This window comes from Montipora foliosa, chromosome 8 (assembly GCF_036669935.1).
Source record: "Montipora foliosa isolate CH-2021 chromosome 8, ASM3666993v2, whole genome shotgun sequence".
Classification (NCBI taxonomy): domain Eukaryota; kingdom Metazoa; phylum Cnidaria; class Anthozoa; order Scleractinia; family Acroporidae; genus Montipora; species Montipora foliosa.
The window spans coordinates 11,101,985-11,126,984 of NC_090876.1; the positions used below are offsets into that span (position 1 = coordinate 11,101,985).

The 25,000-nt window shown below is 38.7% G+C and overlaps 2 protein-coding genes across 3 annotated transcripts in view; both read left to right on the forward strand.

The window, feature by feature from the left end:
- Positions 1–8,269, forward strand: part of LOC138012464 (uncharacterized) — a 74,942-nt gene extending 66,673 nt beyond the window's left edge. The window contains exons 2-7 of one of the 2 annotated variants that reach the window (XM_068859241.1): positions 1,129–1,222; positions 2,129–2,247; positions 4,217–4,316; positions 5,357–5,526; positions 6,087–6,213; positions 7,911–8,269. In XM_068859241.1, coding sequence (XP_068715342.1) covers positions 1,157–1,222; positions 2,129–2,247; positions 4,217–4,316; positions 5,357–5,526; positions 6,087–6,213; positions 7,911–7,988 — 660 coding nt within the window. In that variant the 5' untranslated portion in view covers positions 1,129–1,156 and the 3' untranslated portion in view covers positions 7,989–8,269. The remainder of the gene's footprint in view (positions 1–1,128; positions 1,223–2,128; positions 2,248–4,216; positions 4,317–5,356; positions 5,527–6,086; positions 6,214–7,910) is intronic. The other variant, XM_068859239.1, reaches the window with a different exon arrangement.
- Positions 8,270–13,427: 5,158 nt separating this feature from the next.
- The window catches only part of LOC137968014 (uncharacterized), a 15,768-nt gene continuing 4,195 nt past the window's right edge, over positions 13,428–25,000 (forward strand). The window contains exons 1-6 of the mRNA XM_068814625.1: positions 13,428–13,626; positions 13,814–13,904; positions 16,387–16,493; positions 21,399–21,498; positions 24,015–24,109; positions 24,952–25,000. The exon at positions 24,952–25,000 is cut by the window's right edge and continues 78 nt beyond it. Of these exons, the coding sequence (XP_068670726.1) occupies positions 13,442–13,626; positions 13,814–13,904; positions 16,387–16,493; positions 21,399–21,498; positions 24,015–24,109; positions 24,952–25,000 (627 nt within the window). The 5' untranslated portion in view covers positions 13,428–13,441. The remainder of the gene's footprint in view (positions 13,627–13,813; positions 13,905–16,386; positions 16,494–21,398; positions 21,499–24,014; positions 24,110–24,951) is intronic.

Genomic DNA, 25,000 nt, shown 5'->3' on the forward strand with positions numbered 1-25,000 from the left:
AGTCCATAAGTTCCTTACAGCGTTGTTTGTATTGTCATTCAGTCGGAGCATATGCGTCGAAGGCGAAGTGCAAGGCTATATGGAATGAAACGTTTAGTGTGGGTGGGGTGGCATGAGGAGATAAGTAAATATTGATGTTTGTCAGTGGGTTTAGTGTAAAGGTCGGTTTCTATGAGACCATCCTTGAGTGAGACCATTACATCAAGGAATGGAATATTTGCGAGGGAATGCGAACAAGTGAATTTAATGGTGGAATGAAGGTTATTGAGATAATCGACAAATACTTTCAGTTTATCTGAACCTTCAGTCCAAATAACAAATGTGCGAATTCAACACAAAGATTACAATAGCCCAACTCTTGAGGTTGACCATTGTTTCTGCAAAGTCAAAAATTCACTTTCCTAGACGGGTTATTTATCACCAGGTAATTCCATCGTTTTGGAAATAGCAGCTGCTTTATTATTCATCAACGTCACAAATTCATGCAGATTTTAGAGCTCATTTTGTTTAAACTCAAGCTCGCTTCCAGCAGACCTGTATATGTTCGTGAGTTATGCACGCGCTGCGGGCCTATTGTTACCACGGACTTACACTCTTACACTCTTACAACCCGGTGACATGGTGTGTAGTGCACTACCACAAAAATCGGCACAAATTCACTGACCATGGCGAAAGTAGACGCTCCGTAAGCGTAAACTGGGTTCCTACGGTACATGTTACACAAAAAAAAGAGGCCACTGAGTTGGGTGGTAGTGAAGGCGCTGAAAGTGGATTTTCCCAGGAGTAATGCCGAAAATAAAAAGTTAAAAAAAAACCTAGGAATCCAATAGGTACTCCTGGTAACTCCTACAATGGAAGAAGCGGGCTGGGGGGTCGGGCTTGAATGCGGCATATTTTTCATCGTCCCCGGAGCTGCGCAGCGCGGAAACAAAAAACTACTTATATTTTTGCTTCGTTTCCTCAGAAACGAAACGTATCTATTTTGACTTCACGGTGTTTACACAATGAGGTTGAGTGTTTTGCGCAGACGTTATTCAGCTCTGTTCTGCGGATCTAAAATCAGTTCAATACATGATTCATTTCATATATCATTTTATTCTTTGATAACTCATTTGTTGGTTCGTTTAGATTTCCAAACATTGTTTCGCACGATAAGATGTTTGTGAAATTCAGCTGGAATCCTTGCTATCCATATTCCACCCGTGAATTTCAGGATGTAGCGGTAAGTTGACTTGAGCAGCTTGTGTCCATGTTTTAGTGGATATTCGCAGCAGCTTAATTAAACCCTCTCCTGTGCGATTTCTTTCTTTTTGTTTTAAATCACATTTGTAAGTTACAAATAACTTTACATGGTGAAATTTCACAACCAAAAAAAAGATGATTGTTATCGCCGTCACGGTTCTCACACTGCGAACGGGTTCGACGGCGTTCGACGGCGAATTAATCGGATTTAAAACAAGCCCGGTTAGTCCGGATTGCTTGAGAGATTTCTTTAATTACAAGCGCCCATCTTCTACACTTGAAGTTTTTACACTAACAGGAGGAAAAATGCATTTTTCGCGCCCCAATAAAAACTCGTGAAATTTAAATGCATGACTTTTATTTAGCAGATTACGGAAAAGAAACGAAAAAGAAGTGCGATGGAGTATATAATAAATAAGAAATCGTATGAACTTGCTCGTGCATTTTCGTGATTTATGGTCACTCGTGCTGTTTTGAAATTTCTCAAATCAGCCACTATTAAAAATACCATAATACTCTGGGACTTACAAGAGAAAATAAAGACAATGCTTATGCAAAATTTTGCTAGGTCAAACAAAGAGCATTATGGTATTTGTGTTAGTGGCTAATTGCATTCGTCCACGGCTCGTGCAATTTTGAGAACGCGTGCCCATAAATAACGAAATGCACTCGCGTTCATAAGATTTCCTACACATAACGAAAAAAATAACGTGGTCTTCTCCCGTGGTTGTGTCATTGGTGATAACACTTGCGGGACTTCCCTTATCATGAACCCCATGGCTGATCCTCTTTCAAGAGAGAAGCCTCGTTATCGAATCATCCTGGCACGCATAAAGCCTTCAATTATGTCCATTGATGTTTCGCCGGATTTCTGATCTTTTTACAGGCTTGTGCTGAGACAAAAGATGGAGAGCTGTATGGTATTGCTTCACCAAACACCTTTAAATGTGTATTCAATAAAGAAGATAAGCAGTGTAACTTGGTATATCAAAGCTCCATTCAATGGTATGAATACTCTTCAATAATAGTGAAGTATGAAATCATTTTGGTTTTGATCAACAAATTGATTTTATGTTGCCGTGCTTCGGTTCAGTATATGGCAGATGACATGAAATGTTGGTAAGAACGTGCAAAAAAGTGACTTGTTCTTACCACATTTTGACGTCCTCTGTGAGCGTCAAGCCCTAGACCGAGGTAAGTAACTCCATCTTTTATTTCGTTTATTTCGTTTATTTTGAAAACCGAGCTGAGTCGGTTGAATAACCAACCAAATTTAAAGGACTCTTTCGAGCATCTCCACAGACGCACGGCAAAATGGAATCTGTTTGTTTTCATCATGATATAATAAAGAATTGAGCGTTTTTATGATGCCTTTCGTTCGGCTGTGCAGTAATAGATCACAGATGACGTCAAAATGTGGTAAGGACATAAAAGTGGCACACGAGGGGATATCCCGAGTGTGGGTTCTTATAACATTTTGACGTCATCTGTGATCTATTAGTGAACGGATGCATGGCAACATGGAATCCATTTGTTTTATGTAATAAGAAATAAAATATACAAAAAGAAGCCTTTTTAAGGTGGCTCAAACCAGTTTCAACACTTTCAAGAGACCTTGCTATTTGAAGGATTGATGTTGTGGTTTAATTAACCTTAATTACTAAAATGCAGGCAGTGTTCCTAACCTTACATGAAAGCTAACCATTCAATATAAGTGCCTAACCTTATCACCAAGCTGAGCACTTAACCCAAACACTACAAATTATAGTTCACATGCAATAAATATATGTTATTTGCCAGCTGGGAGGTCCGTATAGCGAAAACCTGTGACAAAGGCTTTGAAAGATTAGTGCTGACCGAGGCCACAGGCCGGGGGCAGCTTTTTCAAGAGCGATGTCACAGGTTTTCGCTGAACGGACCGACTCTCAGCTGGTAAATAACTTATTTAATTTTTTTCTTCTCTATCCCTTCCTCTCTGAAATCAATTTTTTAATTGTTACCGCGGGACCGTGGGCAGAGATAGTAAAATCCCGACCGCGTGCTAAAAACCAATCAGATGGCAGGATTCGTTACCCTGCCCTCTTAGGACATTAGCGTCAGAGACAACAATCCATCATAATGATTTCTCTAGATTATTTTATATATACTCACATAAGAGTAATTACAGAAAGATACCTAAATATGTTTAAATGGCCATGGTAATGTTCTAAAAAAATTAAACCATGCGATTTTTCGTCGTGATTTTTGTCGCGGCGCCAACGCGCGATAAAAATCTCAAGGTGTAGCCACCCTTGAACTGGCGCGACAGCTGAAAAATCTCAGAAATAAATCGCGAAAAATTCAACTCACTCAATTTCTCGCGATTGTTTTTCTGCGATTTTTTCAGCTGTTGCGTCGCCAGTTCAGGGGTGGCTAAACCCCACACAACAAAGACGCAAAACAAAGGTGAACAACATATTTGAGGTAGGGAAAGTTCATTGCGAAAGAAAGACGTTCAGTTTTTCAACTTAACTTAATTTTTAACTCTTTCACCATTAAACTCTCTTACTACACAATAATTATGCATTGCAAAATCGCGTTATGAGCTTGGGGTGCCTGTGGCCAGACCCTTCAGTTTGCAAAGAAAATCCAACAATTTTAAGGAACACTTGCATGATAACCCCTCGTCTTCTTCCGGAGGAGTGTATATCATCCTCGAAGAGTGTTAATTTGAAGGTGTTTTAGAGTTAAACCTTCCGAATACCTGGTCTGGCCGGTCAGTTCTGTCAAATGGAATGCGCCCTAAGACTCCGCAAAGAAAGGCACTTGGCAAAAAAACCGCCCCCAGTAAACAGCGGTGGAAATTGTAACTAGGCCCTCAAAGAGGCGTGCAAACTAGATGCTATACGTTCTTATTTCTTTACAATAGTAACTTCATCATTTGACCTATTTATTTCCCTATTCGTTCTATTCGTTCATTTTCTTATTTCAACAGGAGGACGACTTCCTTAAATATATCTCTTGCATGTTCCGAAATGCCGGATACAGTCAATAGTATGCTGGTGTTATACCCGAGCGAGAAAGCCATTGTTTTTGTAAGTTCCCCAAATAAGTAAATTTCCACCACTCTCTGGTACTTCAGGATCATGAGGCCCTTTTCGCGAATTATCCGAAACTTATCGCGGGCGTATTCGAAGGCCATATTACAATCACTTTGAATCTTAGCTTATCTTAAACAGAGGCATTAAACTTTGATATCGCGTTTTTTCTTTCACATCTTGTAAGTCTGTTGAAAGACCTGTTTTCTAAAATCGGCGGATCGTAATTTCACAATTCGTTTTTCAGGCCCCAAAATTTATGTTGTGTTAAAAGTTGTGATGTCATAGTAATGTCATGTTACCACGTGACCCCAATTTAACTATAGGCGTATCTACCAAATGGTATTCAGTTTTATCAAGAGTGAATTAGGTAAAAGTGTATCTCTATCAATTTGCGGTCTTGCCCCATCACAAAGGGCCGTTACTTTAACCAATCAGGGAGAGCAATGTCACTCGTGACTGCATCTGCAATGTTTTTTCAGGGACGTGACAACTAATTTTTGCGGGAAAGGGTATTCTAAAAATAGACTCATTTGTGACTGTGTTGAGGAGCCCACCCATGTCATAACACTCTTATCTAATTCAAGAATAGTTAGTAAACGGTGTCCGAGTATAAGTAAGACGAGGTATTAAAGAGTTCACGGGTATTCAGGTATTCTTGGATCGTCATTCTACACATGGGATAGCCGTTAGCACAACAGTTACTGGAACGCTCGAGGAACGGGCCCCTGGAAACAACCAGACGGTTGGTTACAAAATCAACAGGTCGTAAAACGACCAATTATGTGGTTATGAAAAGTAAAAAGATAGCAAAAAGAAAAAAGCAGTCATAACTAATATATCACTTAATAGCGTTCATAAAAACAAAATCTTTTTTTTTAAATCAGAAATTAGGTGACTCGGACGACTCTTGCGTGAACCAAGATATCTTCGAGCGACCTCGTTCCCAGGACCGAGGTCCTGAAAACGAGGTTGACTGCATTGATGATCTCTTAGCCTGAACTTATATAATCGCCCTATCTCCCTTTTCGTTTCAGAAAACTGTCCTTCATACCAAGCATGCCTGCCTGAACAAATCTCCGACTTCTACTTATAAACCTCACACTGCTCAATCGATCCAGCCTACCATTGCTCCTTCTGATAGCAGCTCTGTTCATATTCCTGACGAGAAGACAGGATTAAGCCTGGGAAGCAAATTATTAATTGCGTATGTTTTATTTAATAACTCATTTTACAACGGGCCAATTTCAAATATGGAAATTCACTTAATTACCCAGGTTCAATTTTTTTTTTTCGAATTTTAATATATCGAAATTTGGCTATAACTGATGCAAAAAATAAGACGAAAGTAATTGATCGAGGCTAGCTTTTAATCGAAGTAGAAACCGTATTTAAGTGATGTGCTAACAATCCTTTCTACCTAGTGATGTGGATACTATTTGAAAATAGTCCCTACTTTCAGCCCTGAACTGAGCTTATTCATTACCTTTGACAAGGATCAGTTTTATTAGAGCAGAGATCTTTCTCCAGAATTAATTAATTAATTAATCTCGTTGAATTCTCCAACGTTAAAATCGGCTCCTTGACAGCTCAGTGAAAATTGGTCCCAGATTCGCTTCGGACATTCAGCCTCGTTCCCAGGGCTTTTCCCTCGCTTGGGATCTTGGAAACGAGGTCGGACAACGACGATTCAAGTACCGGGGCATCTCAGAAGATCAAACAATTGTGACAAAAACGAGCCTACATATTATTTCCTTTTTGTTTTAGATTTTTTTCCCTTTTGCTTGCCTATGCCATCATTGGAACGCTTTTTAACAAGTATGTCAGACACAAGGAGGGAAAGGAGGTTTTTCCGAATTACGAATTTTGGATAGACCTACCTGTGTTGGTGAAGGTATGTTAACATTCGCGACTGACCTTATAAGCCATTTTGATAAATTCGCGCGAGATCACAGCGCTCGTCATCACGTAACCACGTAATCACTAGGTACATGTTCGGCTTATTTAGCAACAGAACGGAAACGTGAGTGGTGACGGCGCGCGCAGAACAAATACCAATGAGAATTCAGAATAGAGTAAACTTCACTCTTTTCTTCTCTATTCTAAATTCTCATTGGTAGTTTTGCTGCGCGCGACGTCGCCAATGACGTTCCCGTTCTGTTGCTAAGGGAGCTTAAGCACAGGCGTTTTTGAGACGCGGACGGCGACCGGAAGTGAGTTGTTTTCCCTTGTAACTTGTTATCACACAACCACATTTACATTGCTAAGTATCTTTTCTCCATTAGAGATGATTAGTATAAAAATCTGGGAGACACCACTGTCCTGGAGCGCGAAATGTTTTCTTCCGGTTGCCGTCCGCGTCTCAAAAACGCGTGTGCTTAATAAGCCGTATCTTACAAGAGCTTCAGGATTGGTGTTAGACTGCAAGTTGTCTCTAATCTCAGCTAGCTAGTACAGTTAGGAGCGGGAAAAATACAGACACGCGCGTGCGTACCATTAGGAAAAGACACTTGTCTCAAGAATCCGGCGCTTCCCTCGCGAGTTAAAAAAAGCAAAAGTGCAAAGTCAAAAAACCAAAGGGTTAAAGGTGAAAAAACAACAACAAAAAATGCATGGTGACACGCTAACGCCAACCCGGTGTGGTCAACACATAACGGATGCGCACATCCACTTCACCCGGTCAATTAGCCATGGACAGCTGTTTCGGCCTTGCTGGGTCTCGATCATCAGCATGGAGTAGCTAACATAATCCAGGCGCATTTTTAGGCACCCCTTTAAGTGGCAGCTTTACATGCAATACATGTGGTAAGCTGGGTTGGGAACAGCAAACCTGTTCTCCCACGGCAAGCGTGTGCGAAGGTGAATCACATTAAGAGATCTGTGTGTCACAATAATTTCTAAGTGAAAAACAAAACAGGTCTTCGCCAATTGGGGTGAATTTTTTTGTACTCGTAGTCATACAAGCGCTCCAATCTTAAATTTCTTATTGACTATTAAACGACCAATATTCATAGCTTTTGCGGTCGTGCACCAAGCGCGAGACACGAGTGAAAAGTTGAGCATAGACCATTTTCATAAATGACGACCGATTTGATATTTTATTGTATTTATGTTAATTGGACCTACTAGTCTCATTTTGGTTGACATATTCTTTTGAGTTTTGCGCATTGCAGCGAGGCTAGATGGCTTATATGGCTTATCAGCATTAAAACAAAAGAATATTTTATCGGGCCGCCATTATGAAAAAGGTCTATGGTATAAGAGAACATAACCCCTTCCCCACTGTGGGAAAAATCTCCCTTTCCTTAAAGCGATCCTAGAGTCTTTATTTGTTCGAGGTGGAAGTCAATTACCACTTTAATTAAAGAGATTTTATTGGTCGGTCTTTTCCATACCCATCCTGTGGCCTGCCCTTCTTTTTTTCATCTGGTGCGTAAACAGTTCCTTTGTTCCCCACCCTCTCCTCCCCGGTTTTTTTCATTGGTATTGACAATTGATGGATAATAAGTGCTTGAATTTTCGCCATCTGATATGCGTTTGATTGTCCTCTTCCTAATTTGATTCTTCTTTTGCGTTGGATTTTATTCATAGGATGGTGGAACGTTTACTGTTCACTCATTTAGAAGATTGTGCGTGAGAGGCTCGAAGGACGGTTTTACCATGATTTAAGAAGAAGAACAAACATAGATCGAAAAGAGCTGACACTAACCGCTTATCGCTCAAAAATCGTTTCAATCATAACAATGTACGATTTAGGTTATTTACAAATTAAGAAGTCGCATGGAGAAAACTAGATTTAAAAAAGAAATCATTTCAAGGAACAAAGAGAATGAAAAAAGTAAAATTTTATTTAAGTGCCCCTGTGACCAAAAAATCAATTTTTATTTTTGTTTGGATTTCAAAACTATGTTAACTAAACATTAAGCGACCAAAGTTTTAAGTCTTAGTTTCACTGGAATTTTCCTATTTGATGGTCCGCCATTACTAACTTTAAGTTGTAGAGAGACCTGGATCGAGGAGGAAACGACGTCAAAGGCTCATTAGTTTAAGAATGCAATGCATGCGTACGCCGTTTCGACCAGTGTCATTTTCGAGGAACTACCACACCCTTGTCACATTTAAAAAGGTTGAAATAGTCACGTAGCGATTAAAACTACGCAGGTTTATATTTTGAGATTACGTTCTCATTGCCGTCGGCGTTGTCGTTGCTTAAGCTCCCTAGTTTCGATTCCCAGACTCGACGTCATATGTGGGTTGAGTTTGTTGGTTCTCTACTCTGCACCGAGAGGGTTTCTCCGGTACTCCGGTTTCCCTCTCCTCAAAGACCAACATTTGACTTGATTTGTGTTACTTCATGGCGCAGAATGGCTATTGTTTGTAGGACATATACTTGCTTTCTGGCATAAATTACTTTTGTCTCACTTGAACTCCCATGTGGGTTCTTAATAGACTCCAATTGGTTGCGGTTAGTTTCTTACAAAATGCAAATCTACAGGAAAATACTGGGAGGTGCGAATACCCAGTGGAATAACTGTCCATCAAATGTACAAGCAGTTTGCAGGCAGTAGATTTCCGAACAAACCCGATCACTCAGCTGATCACTCCGAATAGTTTGATAGAAAATCCTACATCTCATTTGCGACATGATTTGCGACAGCTTAAGCCCAGTCCCCACTTGTGCAATAAGCACAATTATTATATGGTTCTGTCTCACAAGGACTGGGAACTACCAAGTTCACGAATTTGACTGGCTGAAATCGATATTGACCGCGGTCTAGATTTTCCCATCTAGACCGGCACCTAGACCGGTAATGTTTTGCGGTGAAAAGATGCAAACTAAAATGCAAAAATATTGAGTATTTTCTTCTACCAATATTTATTTATGGCAGTGCCAAACAGCATGATGACAAAAGAGAGAATGACGAGCAAACTTTGACAGAATTAAGTTCAGCTCATCGCCACTCATCGCCGTTCGCAAGCAAAATGTCAGTTAGTACAAACCAGTTACATTAAACGAATTAAATTGTTCTTGTTTGCCATATAATAAACATCTTATTAACCGAGCTTAGTCAGTCTGTATGGGAAAATCTTGACCTCGGTTGTGTGTACAGACCTCACTGCGTTCGGTCTGTACTCACGACCTCGGTCAAGATTCTCCCATACAGACCTCCTGCTCTGTTAATAAGAGCTAAGTACAAGCGTAAGTATTAAAAAACACGTGTGGGAACCGGCTTGACATAAACGTGAAATAAGCATAAGCGTATAAAAGCGCAAGAAAGGAAAGCTTATCATACGGTTGTGTTTATTTCACAAGTGGGAACCGGCGTGAGTTTGCACAAGCACGACGATTCGCACACCATCTTGAATCTTACTAGATCTTCTCGGACGTTATTACTACGCTTGCGTATGCTGAATTTCATTCGGCTTGTCTCACTGTGTAAACGGCGCAAGCTTATAGCTTCAGTGGCGGGTTCGTATGTTGTGTCATGAGCGTTTTTAACACATTTTTACCAAGCCTCTTGTGGACTGGAGGCAGACCTCTCGTTGCGTCCAATGTTTACCACTTTTATAAATTGTAATGACAGAGAATTTCACAATTTGTGTCTTTGTTCCTGTCTCGTTTCATTTTACATCATTCAGAGCTGAGAAATCATCAACCGTGATTCACGCGAAACATGCTTGGCTTAACTTTAATTACGTTCCAGACGAGCCAAACTCCCCTGTTTTCTCTGTTTGAAAATGGGCCACTTTAATTTTAAAAAAAACTCGACTTAAATGCACGAACCGACTAGTTGGTTTTCTTTCCCGTGCGACAATTGTTGAAGCGTTTTTCGCAACTGTAATGCGTAAAACACAAGTGTGCGCCGCTCTCTAAGAAGCCGACCATTACGAAATCGACTCGTTGGCTTCTCTGAGTTTTTTATAGTTTGTCGCTCGATACATTTTCGGTTTAGATTTCTTTTTGCCCGATTAAGAGATTGTCGATGCTGGAATCGCGATCAATCTTACGGCTGAAACCAAGCACAGATATTTTAATGCTTTTAGAATGAAAATTAAAGTTGCGCGTTTGCCCATTTCTGGCGCCATTTCTTTTAAAAATGCAGTTTTCGCGCTTCAGCGCGTCACTTCTATGCTAATGCGATGATTAGTCATATGAATATTAATGATGTCCGGCCATTTTGCGCCATATGTTAATTTCAGTTTTTACTAACTATGGTTTACAGTGTCCCCAATTAGTGCTCCAGCGCTAGAACGACTAGACAGTTAAATAAAGTTCCTTTCCTTTCCTTTCTTTGTCCTTGAAGGCAACGGTGTATAGCTATGTTTGCTGGTTCTGGCATGGTCTCTAGCTGCAGGCTTATCGGGCGGCGAAGCTGCCGCCATTTTGGCAAACTTGCAACCGAGAGGTACTGTGACCAACACCATCTAGCTACTTCCGGTTCCGTCGTCTCGTGCCAGACTGCCAGCCTCCCTTGGAGACTCTCTCTCCGCTTCCTCTCCGCTATCAAACCGCAAATCAGGCGGCTAAAACATCGAACAAAAATGGTAACTAATTCAAGGTATTTTTGCCCCGGTTTACGATTATGCAGGAAATGTAGATCTTAACTAAATTTTATTGAAATCCAAAAAGAAAATTGGGCGTTGCCACGTTTTTTTCAAAGATAATTCATGAATGATAGTTGTAAAAAGCTTTAAAATACAAAACAATGTGTGGCGTTCTTTCTAAAATTGAAGCTTAATTATCTCTCGAAAATGCATGGTTACTCCCAAATTTGGTTTTTGGATACCAAGAGTACTTACTAAGATCTACTTTCTCCGCATAGTTTTAAACCGCGCAAAAATATCCCAGAATTAGTATCACCGATAGGAAACCCGAGTATCTCGAGATGCACAGAGAACGTATGCGGAATAACAACAATAGGCACCGTTCTTAATATATACCAGGAGCTGGGCTCCTGTACATACCGATTATGCTAGCAGTGCTTCTTTTAAAAATCAGCGAAAATTATGCTAGTTTTCTCAAATTACGCCAAAAAGTATGCAAGCACCATCTATAAAAGCCTATCTGAGGTCTAATCGTTCAGTTTTGAAAGTGAGTAATGGCGGACAGTGAAATCCAAAACTGCCTTTGGATAAAATTTAAAGCTCAAAATTTTTCCGGTCAAGTGTTAAGTAAAGACACTTTCTAAATCTGAATAAAACAAGTAATTGATTTTTTTTATCACAGGGGCACTTTAAAATCAAATGAAAGTCTTATCATAGAATTTAAAATGTATTTTTAAAAAATCTTTTTTCTAATAGATATTTTTTTTAAATATATTTTAAAACTCCTCAGTAGAAGTTATTACAATTTTGCCCATGATAACAAGTGACCCAATTAGAGACGGAGGAAGCCATTAAAGAAACTATGTGAACTGGAAACCATAAGCTGCAAAGAAGCCTTGTTCGAGTCTAGCGCTCTTTGGAAGGGGGAACTCTTTCGGGTTCAGTAAATTATCTCTTTTTTGACCTTTCAGTGCCTACTAGTCTGTGGGTCGCACAGTTCGAATTCAATACGATTGAATTGAAGACCGTGACTTGTCATACAAAAGTATTTTTCATTTTTTTGCGGGTTATTAAATCGTTTCTGAATTACAGATTAGTTCTTGGGCCAAGAATCCGCAATGAAGATTTGGGATAAAAAAAGATCCATTTGAAAAAGAGCGGTTGATGGAAAGAACATTCCATTTGTTTTGAAAGGTGGTTTTTTTACGCCATTTACAGTTTAGTAGCTGTACTTGTTCTATAAATCAAATGATAGAAATGACATTGCTGCTTGCATTTTACCCATTGTATGTCTGCAAGGATTCCAGCTTCAAATAAACTTATGAGTGGGCTTTTTTAGTTGTTATTGACTTTTTCATAGACCTTTGGAGAACTTCTCTGCCTTTACTTACAACATGATTATCATGTTCATTTTTTCACCAACCCGAGGACTTCAGTTTTGTTTGTTAGGCCGTCCTTGATTGACAGTATGACTCCTCGCCGTTTAATTGTTGATTCGTTTAGCAAACTCCTTTCATAGATCTTCATACTGTATGAGCATTCCTTCATTGAGGAGGGGAGGGGTGGGCAATATCTTTTTAGTCTGAACTTTCTTCAGCAACCACAGTTTCAATAACAATTCTCTTACCGAGTAACCCCTCTACAAGACCTTTTCAGAGGGCTACGACGAAACAATGATGCCCAGTCAACTGACCCCCTCTAAATTGACTGGAAATAATACGATAATATTGTAAACCGGCTCGTCTTCGAATTTCTAGATGGCGGAAGGATGGGGCCATCGTTTCAACTCCTTTTAGTATCACCCAACTAGTGGGCTAATGCAAATGCTGCATCTTGATTGCCTACACCACTAGAGGACTATTAGCAATAGTCCTCGACTAGCGAAAAGCGAGAAGCTTTTTTTCGTTTTATTCCCAAACAAATATATTTTCAACTTGCATTTGTTAACTTTACTATTGTCTTTTCTGTCCGGGTCTTTTCTGTTGGGTGATACTCAAACAATTAGACCCTTCGCCCTCAAGGGCCACGGGTCTAATTGTTAATCAGCACATATGAGGGAGTGTTAAGCGAGGCAACCGAAGAATTATGACCTGTTGTGCAGTCCACTTCCACGAAAAATAAAAAAAGAACGAACCCGCGTTAGGACAACCGGAAGTTGTTGGATCTTAACTCCAACGCTCAGTAATTCCGGGTCCCGTCGTCCATTCACCGCTTGCGTGTGGGATTTTCACATGGTAGGTGTAACTGGTTTGTTGCGACGTTTTCATTTCATTTTACCCCAATTGGCATAAAGTAATCGTTAACCTCATTGGAAAAGAGAAATAACATATGTGTTGAAACGATTGCACGAAGCAAATGGACCATCCTTCCGCCATCTTGAAATTCGAAGGTGAGCCGATTTACAATAATTTGTCTAGTATCGTAAATAGGTCTTTATGTATCATTATATTTCTTATTATATTTCCAGTCAATTTAGAGGGGGCCAGTTGACCTGGGATTGCTGTTTTGCGATATCCAAGCACTTTGCCCCATGTCCATTGATGCTCCCGGTTAACACGAAGTCGAGGGTATTTGTCATGGCGGTCAGTGTGGTTTCTTTTCTGCCCACATTTCTCACAAGGTGTATTGTTATTTATTCTTGTGTAAACTTTCTCTCGATGGTGGTTACCCTCAAAGAGTGCACAACCATCGATCATTGCAGTTGCTCAACAGATAAAGGTAAAATAAGTCTCTGGGAGCTAGCGGGAACAGGAAAACCGAGGTAATACTTGGAGTATACTCCTCACTTAACGTCACTACTTCAAAATACCTGTACGCCTTAGCTCAAAATACCTGACCATCCTGGGTTTAGTGTTAGTGTTAGCTAGTTTTGCTAACTTTTACTGTTTACCGTTAACATTTTGGTTTGCCAACCGGAAACCAGGCATGGCTTGTTATTTTTGTCTCAGATTTTCAGAGATTCCTACAGATTCGAAAGACAATACAATCAGCTGGAATCCATGCAGTTCCTACTCAGAAGGCAAATGTGTAGATGTTGCTGTAAGTCATTCAAACCTTATTGTCGCAACTCCTACTTTGTGGAAGTGGTGCCATTCCTTTCAATCTCTCCTGTCTTTCCATCCCCATGGATGAGGTTTTTGTGAAAAACCTTAGAGTAAAAGCTTTTTGGAACAGGGAGATGTGATTTGATCTTTAGATATAATAATAATATACCAGCTTGCATGATCAATCTGGTACAGTGTACTTATGGTGATTCAGTCTTCAGCATCTCTTTTTCACTGCAGGAGTTTCATTACATCATCAAGTTCATCTTATTCAGAGAATTGTAAGAACCTGACGGCTTTGGTTGGATGGATTATGGGCCGTTAGCAAAATCAGGATCGGACTGTATGGGATCGGATTGGTTCACATCAGTTCAGACTGGATCGGATCAGATTGACAAAACTCGGCCCGGAACATGCAATGACAAAATTCCCGCTAAAGACAGACGATTACCCGACAACGTGCTTAAGAGAGGAGAAGTCGAATTCTGCGCATTTCTCTTTTGTGTAGTCGTCTCCTCATTTATTAAAACCCGTCGAAATGTTTTTTTTCAGAGGTTATTATAGATTCCAAAGCGGAATTATGAAAGATACGATGTGACAAATTGTCGTCAATAAGTGAATTGACTGTGTATGCGCTGAACGGTCTTCTTCTTCAAACATGAAAACTGACAACAATTCTTTACTTTACCCCAGTACTCCAGTACCCCATTGGTTTGGAGAATTATGTTTCCAGTTTTTTCTCATAGAAGAAGTTTGTTTTACTGGTTTTGTGTATCCGGCTTAATCACCACACTTTTTTTTCTCAATGTTTTGCGGAAGTTTACTGCTTTGTATAATATAAGAGTCCTTTTAGCTAATTTGTTCTTGCTTAGACCTCAATATTGTATGTACAATAAACTTGGCTGGTCAGTTCCCTCCTAATGTATCTAGTGTTTATATAAGAAATATAAATAAAATTGTCAGGGACTGGGGTAAAGTAAAGAATTGTTGTCAGTTTTCATGTTTGAAGAAGGCCGTTTAGTGTGTACGCAGTCAGTTGGCTCATTGACGACAATTCATCACATCGTATCTTTCATAATTCTGCTTTGAAATCTGTAATCACCTCTAGAAAAAGGCATTTCGATAAGTCTCAATAAATGAGGAGATGACTACACAAGAGAAAGGCACAGATTCTGACTTCTCCTCTCTTCAGCACAATGTCTGGTGACCGTCTACTTTTGGTGGGAATTTTGTTATTGATCCGGTCCGAGTTTTTCTGATCCAATCCGATCCAATCGAGGTTTTGCCAACAAACTGGATTATGCGGAGTGTGGAAATGCAGGGTGTGTGGAGAATGTGGGGTTTGTGGAAAACACGGAGTGTGGAAAATGCAGAGTTTGTGGGAAACGAGTAAAAAGAGTATTACCAGTAAATGTTTACTGTTCAACGATTTAGTGACAGTGATATTCTTAAAAATCAAACAATTCCTATCGCTTGATCAAGGACAAATAGATGTTGTTACCAGATACAATCTGTTTGTTAATATAATCGATTAAGATGATCGGACAAACACGACTTTTGAGAGCAAAGGAGGTGTCTTTTTTGTATACAGTAGAACACTCGCTTACCGTTCCTCGATTGCCTTTATGATGGACGTTACAGTTAGCCATTTATTAATTCTGTGACATTGGCAGCAGTATAGTTTTTATTATTATTTTTATTATTATTATTATTAGTAGTAGTAGTAGTAGTAGTAGTAGTATTATTATTATTATTATTATTATTATTATTATTATTATTATTATTTAAAGATTCACCCTAAGGTGGGTGTTAAATACAATAATAGGACACTAAGTGATTACAAGGTATTTGTAATCACTCTCTTAGCATTCTTCAAATGCTATAATATTATGGTATTATAATACTATATATTATGATTATCAAATTGTAGTATAATTAAAATATGAACAAACTCCAATGAATTTGGTCATTTTCCTTCCTTTCACAAAAAAGGTACACAACAATTTACTAATTTTCCACATACTGCGTGTTTTCCACACTCCGCGTTTTCCACACACCCCACATTTTCCACACTCCGCACACTGCATAATCCATCCAACCGACATCTTTTCATGGAATAATTGCAAGTTTGGTACTTGTCAGTTAAGTTATGGCAATATCTTGTGTCCAGCAGAAAACCAGTTTGAAATTAAAGAACACCAATTTTTTTATATGGTTAAAACCATTTTAAAAGACAAAAAAAAATTTTTCCATAAAAACAGAGTTTTGACATTAATGCAGTTCATCTTCAGGGTATCTAGACGCTCTATAAAGCGTACACTGGGTTGGCTGTGGTACGTGTTACACAAAAACAGAAGGCACTGAATAACACTGTTAGACACTGTCTAACACCAGTCGATTTTACTCATCAATGTTGACCCCTTGGACCTTAAAGGGTTAATTAAATTTTGTCGTGTCTCTCTCTTTGTTTTCAACAGGCCTGTCTAAAATTTAATGGTGAATCCGGCATTGCGAAACAAAATACAGCTACTTGTGTTTTGAGAGATGGCGAATGTGCCCTGAACTACACTGGAGAAAGAAAATTGTAAGGTTTGCAAGGGAAAAGATACTTAACAAATGGCTCGATAAAACTGGAGGTGTAAGCTCGAGAGACTAGAGTACATGTACACTGGATGCTGGGCACTTAAAAGAGCTGTGAGACCCTTGTCAACTAATTCCCAAATAATACTATTATTACAGTTCCAACAAGTGGTTGCCTCTCACTGCAAATTGGTAACCACTTTTCTGATGTACGAGTTGTATTGTCTTTGTGTAGAGTCTCTCCATGAGGACATAATTATGTCTTTAGACTGTTCTGAAAGTCCATAACTTTCAAGTGGTTGCCTGATACAAGAGATGCCATCATTGTCATTTTTGGTAGCAGAGGATGTGTGCCTGCAGGGTTTTGTGGGAGTAGAAGTGTCAATACTGATCTAGGAAGCAAAACAGGGCAATCAATCAGCTTCTAGTAAGTTGTGCAAACCACGGTTGGGTTGGCCACCATGGGACTATTAGAATACCCTCAGCATGATCATTTTCCCATCTTTACCAAAGCCTTTGAAATCAGAGAGAATGAAGGAAATTAAAGCATAAAGAGTTTTCCTCCATTTGGATGTAAATGCATCACAAAGTAGTACTTCTGGGTCTTGTTTCCATGATATGAATGGTTTAATTAATTTTTGGTAATTGAGTCACAATGCAAAGAGATCAATACTTGGGTGCAGGCCATCTTTGAATTAATTTTTTTGAAAAGGTTGGGGTTCAGCTGCCATTCTGTATTGTCATGCTGCCTCCTACTCTCTGCATCTGCAATTGTATTTGGATGGCCTGGACGTTGTCAAGCACTAATCCAGATTTCTAATTGAAAACACCATTCCCAAGTTTCTCTTGTGATGTCATTGCACAATTTCTTAGTTCTTCCCATATTGTTTGCATAGGAAACAGCAGTAGTATTATCTACATTATTTCCATCATGATATGTATTCGTTTTTCCTGGGAGCATAAGACTTTTAAGGTCAGGAAAACAGCTAAAAGCTCCAGATACAGTAAATGATATGGTTTTGATTCTCTTGGGATGACCGTTATCCCCCTGTGGGTTTGCCTTGATCAATGCACTCCTCCCCATCCAGTCTTTGATGCATCACTTTGTATGATTATGGACGGAAGTCCATGAGAGATAGCTAGGGTTGTTTGTATTCTCAATGTTGTCAACCCACCAATGTAAATCATCCAAGCAAAGCTATGGGGGCAGCTGAAATTCTGTCTCATAATTTCCTTTGGAAAGCTTTAACTGGGTAGATTTCTCATTATCTAATCCTCTATAGTAAACTTTACCTTTTTCCACACCAGGAAAGGTAACTACATGTACCATTTGGCCCACTAGTTGGGATAAATTGTCCTTATAGATATTTTTTGTTTATCAATAGTAGCAACACATAAGAGTTTCAGCTTGGTAGCTTTCTCTGGTGTTAAAGATAATTACGCTCATGTCCCTTGAATTGAGTATGAAACCCAAAAGCACAACTTCCTGGGTTGGTTCAAGGACTGATTATGTGGGATGAACCACTAATCCAAGTTGAAGGCTCAAATTAGTTGTGACCTTTACATTCTCTCTACATTCCTTTTTTGTTTTCCCTCGTACAAGAGCATCATCAATTTGAGGGGAATTAAGATGCCCCATTAAAGTGGTACTATGACGAAAATCCCATCTTTCCTATCTAAGCCATTTTGAAACATAAAGAAGTAGTCTGCTTGAGAAGAAAAATGCTGTTTTCATTTTTCAAATATCTCTTTTCGTTCCAGAGATATTCGAGTTTTTAAAATATGCAAATTGGCCAAGTGATGATGTCATACACTTACCCAAATTTTGTTCAGATATGATGAAAAGAGATATCTCAGCCAATTTGTATCAGAAATTTTTTATTTTTTGCAGTAAGATTCTACTAAATGTTCTCCACAATATGTGCTTAACAGTTCTGTTACCATGGCATCATACTGGGTTCCAGACCTCCCCCATATTAAAAGCTTTTCTGGCCACCTTTGGCATTCCGTTTTGATATTTGCTAACAGCACTTTATATGCATGATCCAGCAAGCATATAAATATGTTAGCTCGAGTTTGTGGCCTTGTTTAACATTTTTCAAGTTGAAAATCACTAACATATTGAAAATCAAGTGGGTGGGGACTGGAAAAGAGTGAGTTGCCATGGGAACAGAATTTTTTATAGCCATAGGTGTGTTTCCTGTAGAACTATTAGACTACCAAGTTTCAATGGTCTGCGCTGTAAATTGGCCAAGGTAGCTCTATTTATATACTCAATATAATATTGGGTTGAGTATATGACGTCATTAGTCATCTCATTTGCATATTTTACCCATTTTTCAATCTTAAATATCTCCGGAACTATTGAAGATATTTGCAAACGGTAAATGGCGTTTTTGTCCTTTCATGGAATTCTATGTGATACACTCAAAAAATCGAGGGGTAAAAATTTGATCATAGTACCACTTTAATGTGAGGTGTGAGAATAATGGCTTTGGTCTTTTGGGAGGCAAGTGAACTGAAAAACCTTGCCCTGCCAGACAAGATGCAGACATTTTCTGTATTCAGAAGCAATATGTGGCAAGCAGCCATAACTATTGACCTATCCAAAGCATTTGACTCTATCAACCATAGCCTCCTTATTGCAAAGTTTCCAGCTTATGGTAATTACAGAAGTTGCTCTGAAACTATTAGTATCATACATAGAATGAAAACAGTATGTCAAGATAAATAACAAAATAAATTGTCTGATTGGAAATTCATAAAACACATGGAGTTCCCCAAGGTTCCATCCTGGGTCCACTTCTCTAATAATTTTAAACAACGTAAATTTCTTGAACATCTCATGCTCTCTAAGACTATACCCTGATGACACAACAGCATACTGTTCAAACACTGATTCGCCTACACTGCAGATCAACCTACAAAACAGCCTTAACCCATTGACTTCCAGGGGTGCCCCATTGACTCCCAGGGGTTCCCCATTGACGAGTAAAATTGTTTGGCGTTAGACAGAGTAAAATACTACACTGTAAGTCTGGCCGGTTTGGACGTCAAAGGGTTAACATTCCCTTGGATACCTACAAATAAACTCATTTAAGTTTTGAGGATAGTCATAACAAGGTGTAAGAAGTTCTTGTCAAATTTAGGATTTTTATGTACATGGTTTAAAGCCAGCCATTAAGCAGGCTTTCTTGGAAGAACTTTCATCTTAAGGACTACCTATGGCAAATACCGGTAGTTCACTGAATGGTTCCTTAACATTCCTTGACAGTTGACCTTAGATCCCTGGACAGAGGTTGGTCCCATTTTAATTTACAGTGTAACAGGTCTAATATATAGATTTAACCAAACCTAAAAGTGGAGCTCCCAGGTTGTTTATTCTTACTGGTAAAAGTTTTTGTAATTGTCCTTGTTATGGTGTTTCCAGTTACTGCTTAATTTTATCTTTTTTTTTTTTGTTGCCTAACTAGTGAATTCCATGGTAAATTTCATGCAAAAATCCCAAAGCGATGATTGCAATATCTGTTTTTCAAGTGAAATTTATTGTCAAATTTACCAGTAAGGCAATGAATTTCTCTTGAATCGCATTCGTTTTAAAGAAAACAAGGAAATCCTCAGCGAGCAATCGAATGGAAAAGGAAAAGGGCCATTTTAGCAAACAAAAAAACAAACTGTCAAAAGCCAGCGAATAGGAATCACAATAAAATTAGAACTCACAGACATACTAGCTTGTGATGTGAAACATTGTCTTTGTCAGCTCAAGGTCAAAAAATATTTATATTCGTGTACTTTGTTCCCCTTTATCTCTGAGAACGAGGTCATTCACATTTTGATGAATTTCATTGAAACATGCCAGCTTGGCTTGGAACCAGAATTGGCAAGAAAGGACAAACAAGATCTCTAACAAATTACCTGTAGGTGCTTTAAACTAACTTCTGGAAACACAAGCTAGTGATATTTCTCCTCAATTTTACAAGAACTCATTGGGATTACGTGTTAATAACATAACAACAAAATTTTCTTGTCACTGTCAAGGCACATCAAAAACAGTTAGGTAATGTGGTCAGGGGATGGATACCTTTTCATATTTTCTATGGTGCTCCGTGCACAGGCCTTCAGTATGCAAAGCTCCGCTATAACAAGATTATGTAGTTAGTGCTTTTTCCCTATAGTACTAGCGAGTGCTCTGATAGACTAAATGCCAGGGCATTATTCTACCATGGTGCCTTAGTTATCTTAATGCCAATAAAAATATATAACACAGGTTACAAGTCACGGAACATTGTTTTTCCAATACAGAAACAAGATACAATGTAAGTACTTGCATTACCAGATGTGGAGAGCTAGGATCCCATTCACTTGAATCATCTATAAAGCCAGATATTGAACAACTTATGAAATTTGAACCTTTGGTCTTAAAACCTTGGCTTAATTCTGTATTGACCTTGGTATCGCTCTGCCAATACAGCAAGGCCTCAGTTTGAGATTTTGTGGTGAAGACCTTAACAAAACAAAATAATTAATCTTTGTCATCATTGTCATTATCATTTTTTGGTAAGATGGGTTATACAATATGCAGCAAGCCAACATGCGAGCCATGCAAGTCAATTTGCTAGCAAATACGAACCGTTTTAAAATGGGTGCTAAGACTTTTAAGTCTGATACTGATAAACAGTATTTAAAAATACTGTTTATCAGTGCTATTTGAAATGGGTGCGTAGACTTACATGTACATTGTAAATGCAAAACTTGCATGGCTCGCTGGCTCGTAGTTGTTAAGACCCACCATGAGATTAAAGAGTGACACTTACTTTTTTGGGGTTGGCAAGACTAAGTGGCCATTCTTATTGCATTTAGCATTCCCATTTCTGTCACAGAGCACTCAACAATGTGTGTATTTTAACAGTTTCATCACGATGCCGACTAATGTTTCTGTCAAACTGAGATGTGATGAATCACAGGATGGCAAAGTTGATCCAGTAAATATTCAAAAGCTGAAAATATTTGTAAGTCCTCATATAGAAACCTTAGATCTACTATTATAGATATTTTTCTGTGGTATTTTTGTGTTTTCCTCCCAGTGCTTTCAATACACTGCACATGGACTTCCTTTGAAATGTTGGCAACATTGTGGTGACATTTAGCTGGATATCGAATGTCATCACAAGACAAAATTAGTGTTGATGTTGCAAGATCTACCTGGGGGTTTTTACAAAACAAGTAACCTTTAAGCCAGTGCCAGAGTTTTCCAGAATTAATGAAATCATTGCACGAGGCAATATATTTGGTTTGTAAAAGTTTCCCCATGTGCAATTTTTTGCTCTATGAAATTGCAAAACATTTATATGATATGCAGTTTTGTTTCAATCTGGAAACAAGGTTGATTGCTTGTTACATGAATGAAAATGATCTATTTGTTGGCAGCTGTATGTCATTTTTGTCTCTGTTTGATAAGAACACAAAGTTAGAAACTAATTTCTTAACTTTTTCATGCTACCTAAATCACAGGCAGACCACTCTCTGTTGGTGTGGTTGTTATTGAGGTACAGAAAAAGTACAGAGGAATGTTACGGTGGTTGCAATTTGCTCGAAAATAGAGTTTGGAAGCAAATAATTCAATATTTGTGTGAACTGAGTACCACATAAGATAGGCAGCACCCAGTTGTTTCTCAGTGATCTCTTCAAGCTAGAACTGATGCCAAACCAGTGATATTCTCACCTTCGAAAAAACATGAACAAAGAGTGGTCTGCCTGTGCCTAAATGAGCAAGTTAGGTAGCACCTTGCGCGGCAGGTACAAAACACTGGTCACAGGTCATTGTTTTACCAATACAGAAAGCATCTTAAACATTCATAAAAGCTAACCTTAGGCCTAAAAACTTTTGTTTAGGCATAATAAGGCCTAAGGTTAGCATTTATGAATGTTTAGGATACTTTCGTTTTACTTTGGTAAAACAACGACCTGTGACCTGTGCCCTGTGTTTTGTACCTGCGGCACCTTGCCCTTCTCATGACATCACTCATTTCAGAATCTCTAGGACCAAGGAACAATAAAACAAGCCATTTAATGATTAATGATGGTTTATTGAACTCTCTTGCAGTAACTAAACACTGAATTAACGAGCTATATTTACAATATTTACATAAGATAAAAATTTAATAGAAAATACATGTCTAAAAATATTTGAACATGAAAAAGTCCTGACTGCGATTGGTTCGACAGGCAGTATGATTATGGAGCAAATATGTTTCGTCCTGTTTTCCTCTTAGGTGGAAAAACTATACAATGAAAAGTTTAACAATGAGTTTAACAATGAATTTAATTTAACACATCTCCCTTCAAATTAAAGATAAACATTTTATCTAATATTATATTAATCCTTGGGAAAAAATGCTTTGGTTATTTTGTTTCTTCCACTTACTAAATCCCTGCCTGATTGGTCTGATTAGCTAAACACTGGGATAAAATAAGTATGAGAAAAGTCCATTGTTTAGAAGAGAAGGACACTGCACATTTGCTGTAATATGGGTGTGCATGGATGACTGGATTGCTCCGTTGGTTGAGCTCAGGACTTTCGTGCAGGAAAGACCAACACTCAGGGTCTTAAAAATAACTGAGGAGAAGTTTAAAGTGCTTCCTTTGTCATTTCATTTACAAATGGTTGAGCTTTCAAAGTCTTCTTGGATAACGATAAACCATAGGCCCCTTTAAGGGATGTTACACTGTAACATGATATTCATCCATCGCTTGCAATGATGACCACTAACCCGTGTGGTTTCTACACTACATTTGTATAGCATGGTGCAGTGCCGATTGGAGTGTTTCTGCTTTTACACTTCTGGTTTGATGGCGCTTTATAACATCAGGGTTTTCTTTAGTCTCTTTGATGAATTCCTCCCATCCTCCTTAAATCTGAACTGAGGAAATAGCTTTTTCATCCCCTTAAAGTGTTTTCAGGTGTCTTGACGCAATCTGTTCCAGTGGCTGACGTGGAGCTCCGTTGCTGCCCTCCATCTTGTGAAAATAAAGTCTTGGAATTAAGTGGATTATCTTTATACCAAACGATAACTGACGTCATTAGTTGTGGCAAAAGAAATGATTGGCGTTGATTGCCAAACCAGGATTCTATTGCAACCAATCAAAAGACAGACAATTTTCTTTAACCCAATCTGCAGCCAAATTATTTTTGTCATCCAATCAGAGGCTGAGTCTTTACACCCAATGAGAAGCCAAGCTCAGGTCTATATAGAACACCCAATGAGAAGCTTAGAGCTCAGGTCTATCCTTTACTGCATTACCTCTCTCCCCAATCTCCTCTCCTCGAAGCAGCTATGCAGGCTGTCAAAGAACCCATGTGCCATTTGTGAAGAGGAAGGGTAAACCCCCAGTGTTGGTGGTCTGTCTATTAGAGAATTATAAACTGCCATGAAACTGGTGTGATAATGTGCGGTATATAAACCATTACCATACCATCCATTTTTCTTTTGTTGGCTTTTGACTTATATGATTTATTTTTATTTAGACAACCATTTTACATTCCAAATATGCTTGTCCTATAGCTCCTCCATTGCCCTCTGGTTCTCATGGACTCAGTTTAGGGAGCATCCTTGTAATCATGTATGTATCGTCCATTTTGTGATTCTACTGAAAATGTTGATTTCTCAAAAAACAGACCTTGCAAATCGCCTACAACTGTACAGTACTTAAAACAATCACTCAAACAATGAGGTCTTCCTCAGGAATTAAGGATTTATGCAGAATTCAGAGCTCAGCAGTCAGTATGCTTCATTCTAGGATTAATTATAAGCTGAGAAGCAATCCAGAATGGCAGTAAAGAGCGATAGAGAGGAACTCTATTTAAGTGTCTAGTTGTTCTAGTGCTGGAGCACTAATTGGGGACACAGTAAGCTGAAATTAACAATCAAAGCAAATCAAGTGATTTCACTAGGATTATGAAACCATCAAATTCATGAAAAAGGTCACTGTCTTACCATCAAGACACAGCATGAACAGTGAAAACTAGGCGCCCAGAGAAAATGGATTTGTAGAAAAAGAACCAATGTGGAAGGAATTTCACTTAGTACAACCATGCACCCATGGGACACAGAATATTAAAACGAATGTGAAAAGAAATTTCCTCTCTATACTATATACCTAATAATAATGATTATTTTCTCGACTGTTTATTTGTCCTTTACTAAAATATTTTGTGCAGGATAGGGGGTAGGATCCAAAAAATTTTGTCTAAATGTAATGCCAATATGTGCAAGCTTTGTTTGCAGTTGCTTACAAGTGTGAATGTCTGTAATTTCCTGTAGTTTAGGATGCGTCTCATCACTGAGTATTTAGGTGTGATTTTCAATATGTAAACTTGACACAAGGTTCAAAGTGAATGGTGCACTTTATAACCAAAAAACTACAGTAATATTGTTTTGACCATGGAGTTGTTTCTGTTTCAGATTTTTTTGTCTTGTTATTGTGTACATCACATCTGGAATTTTGGTGAAC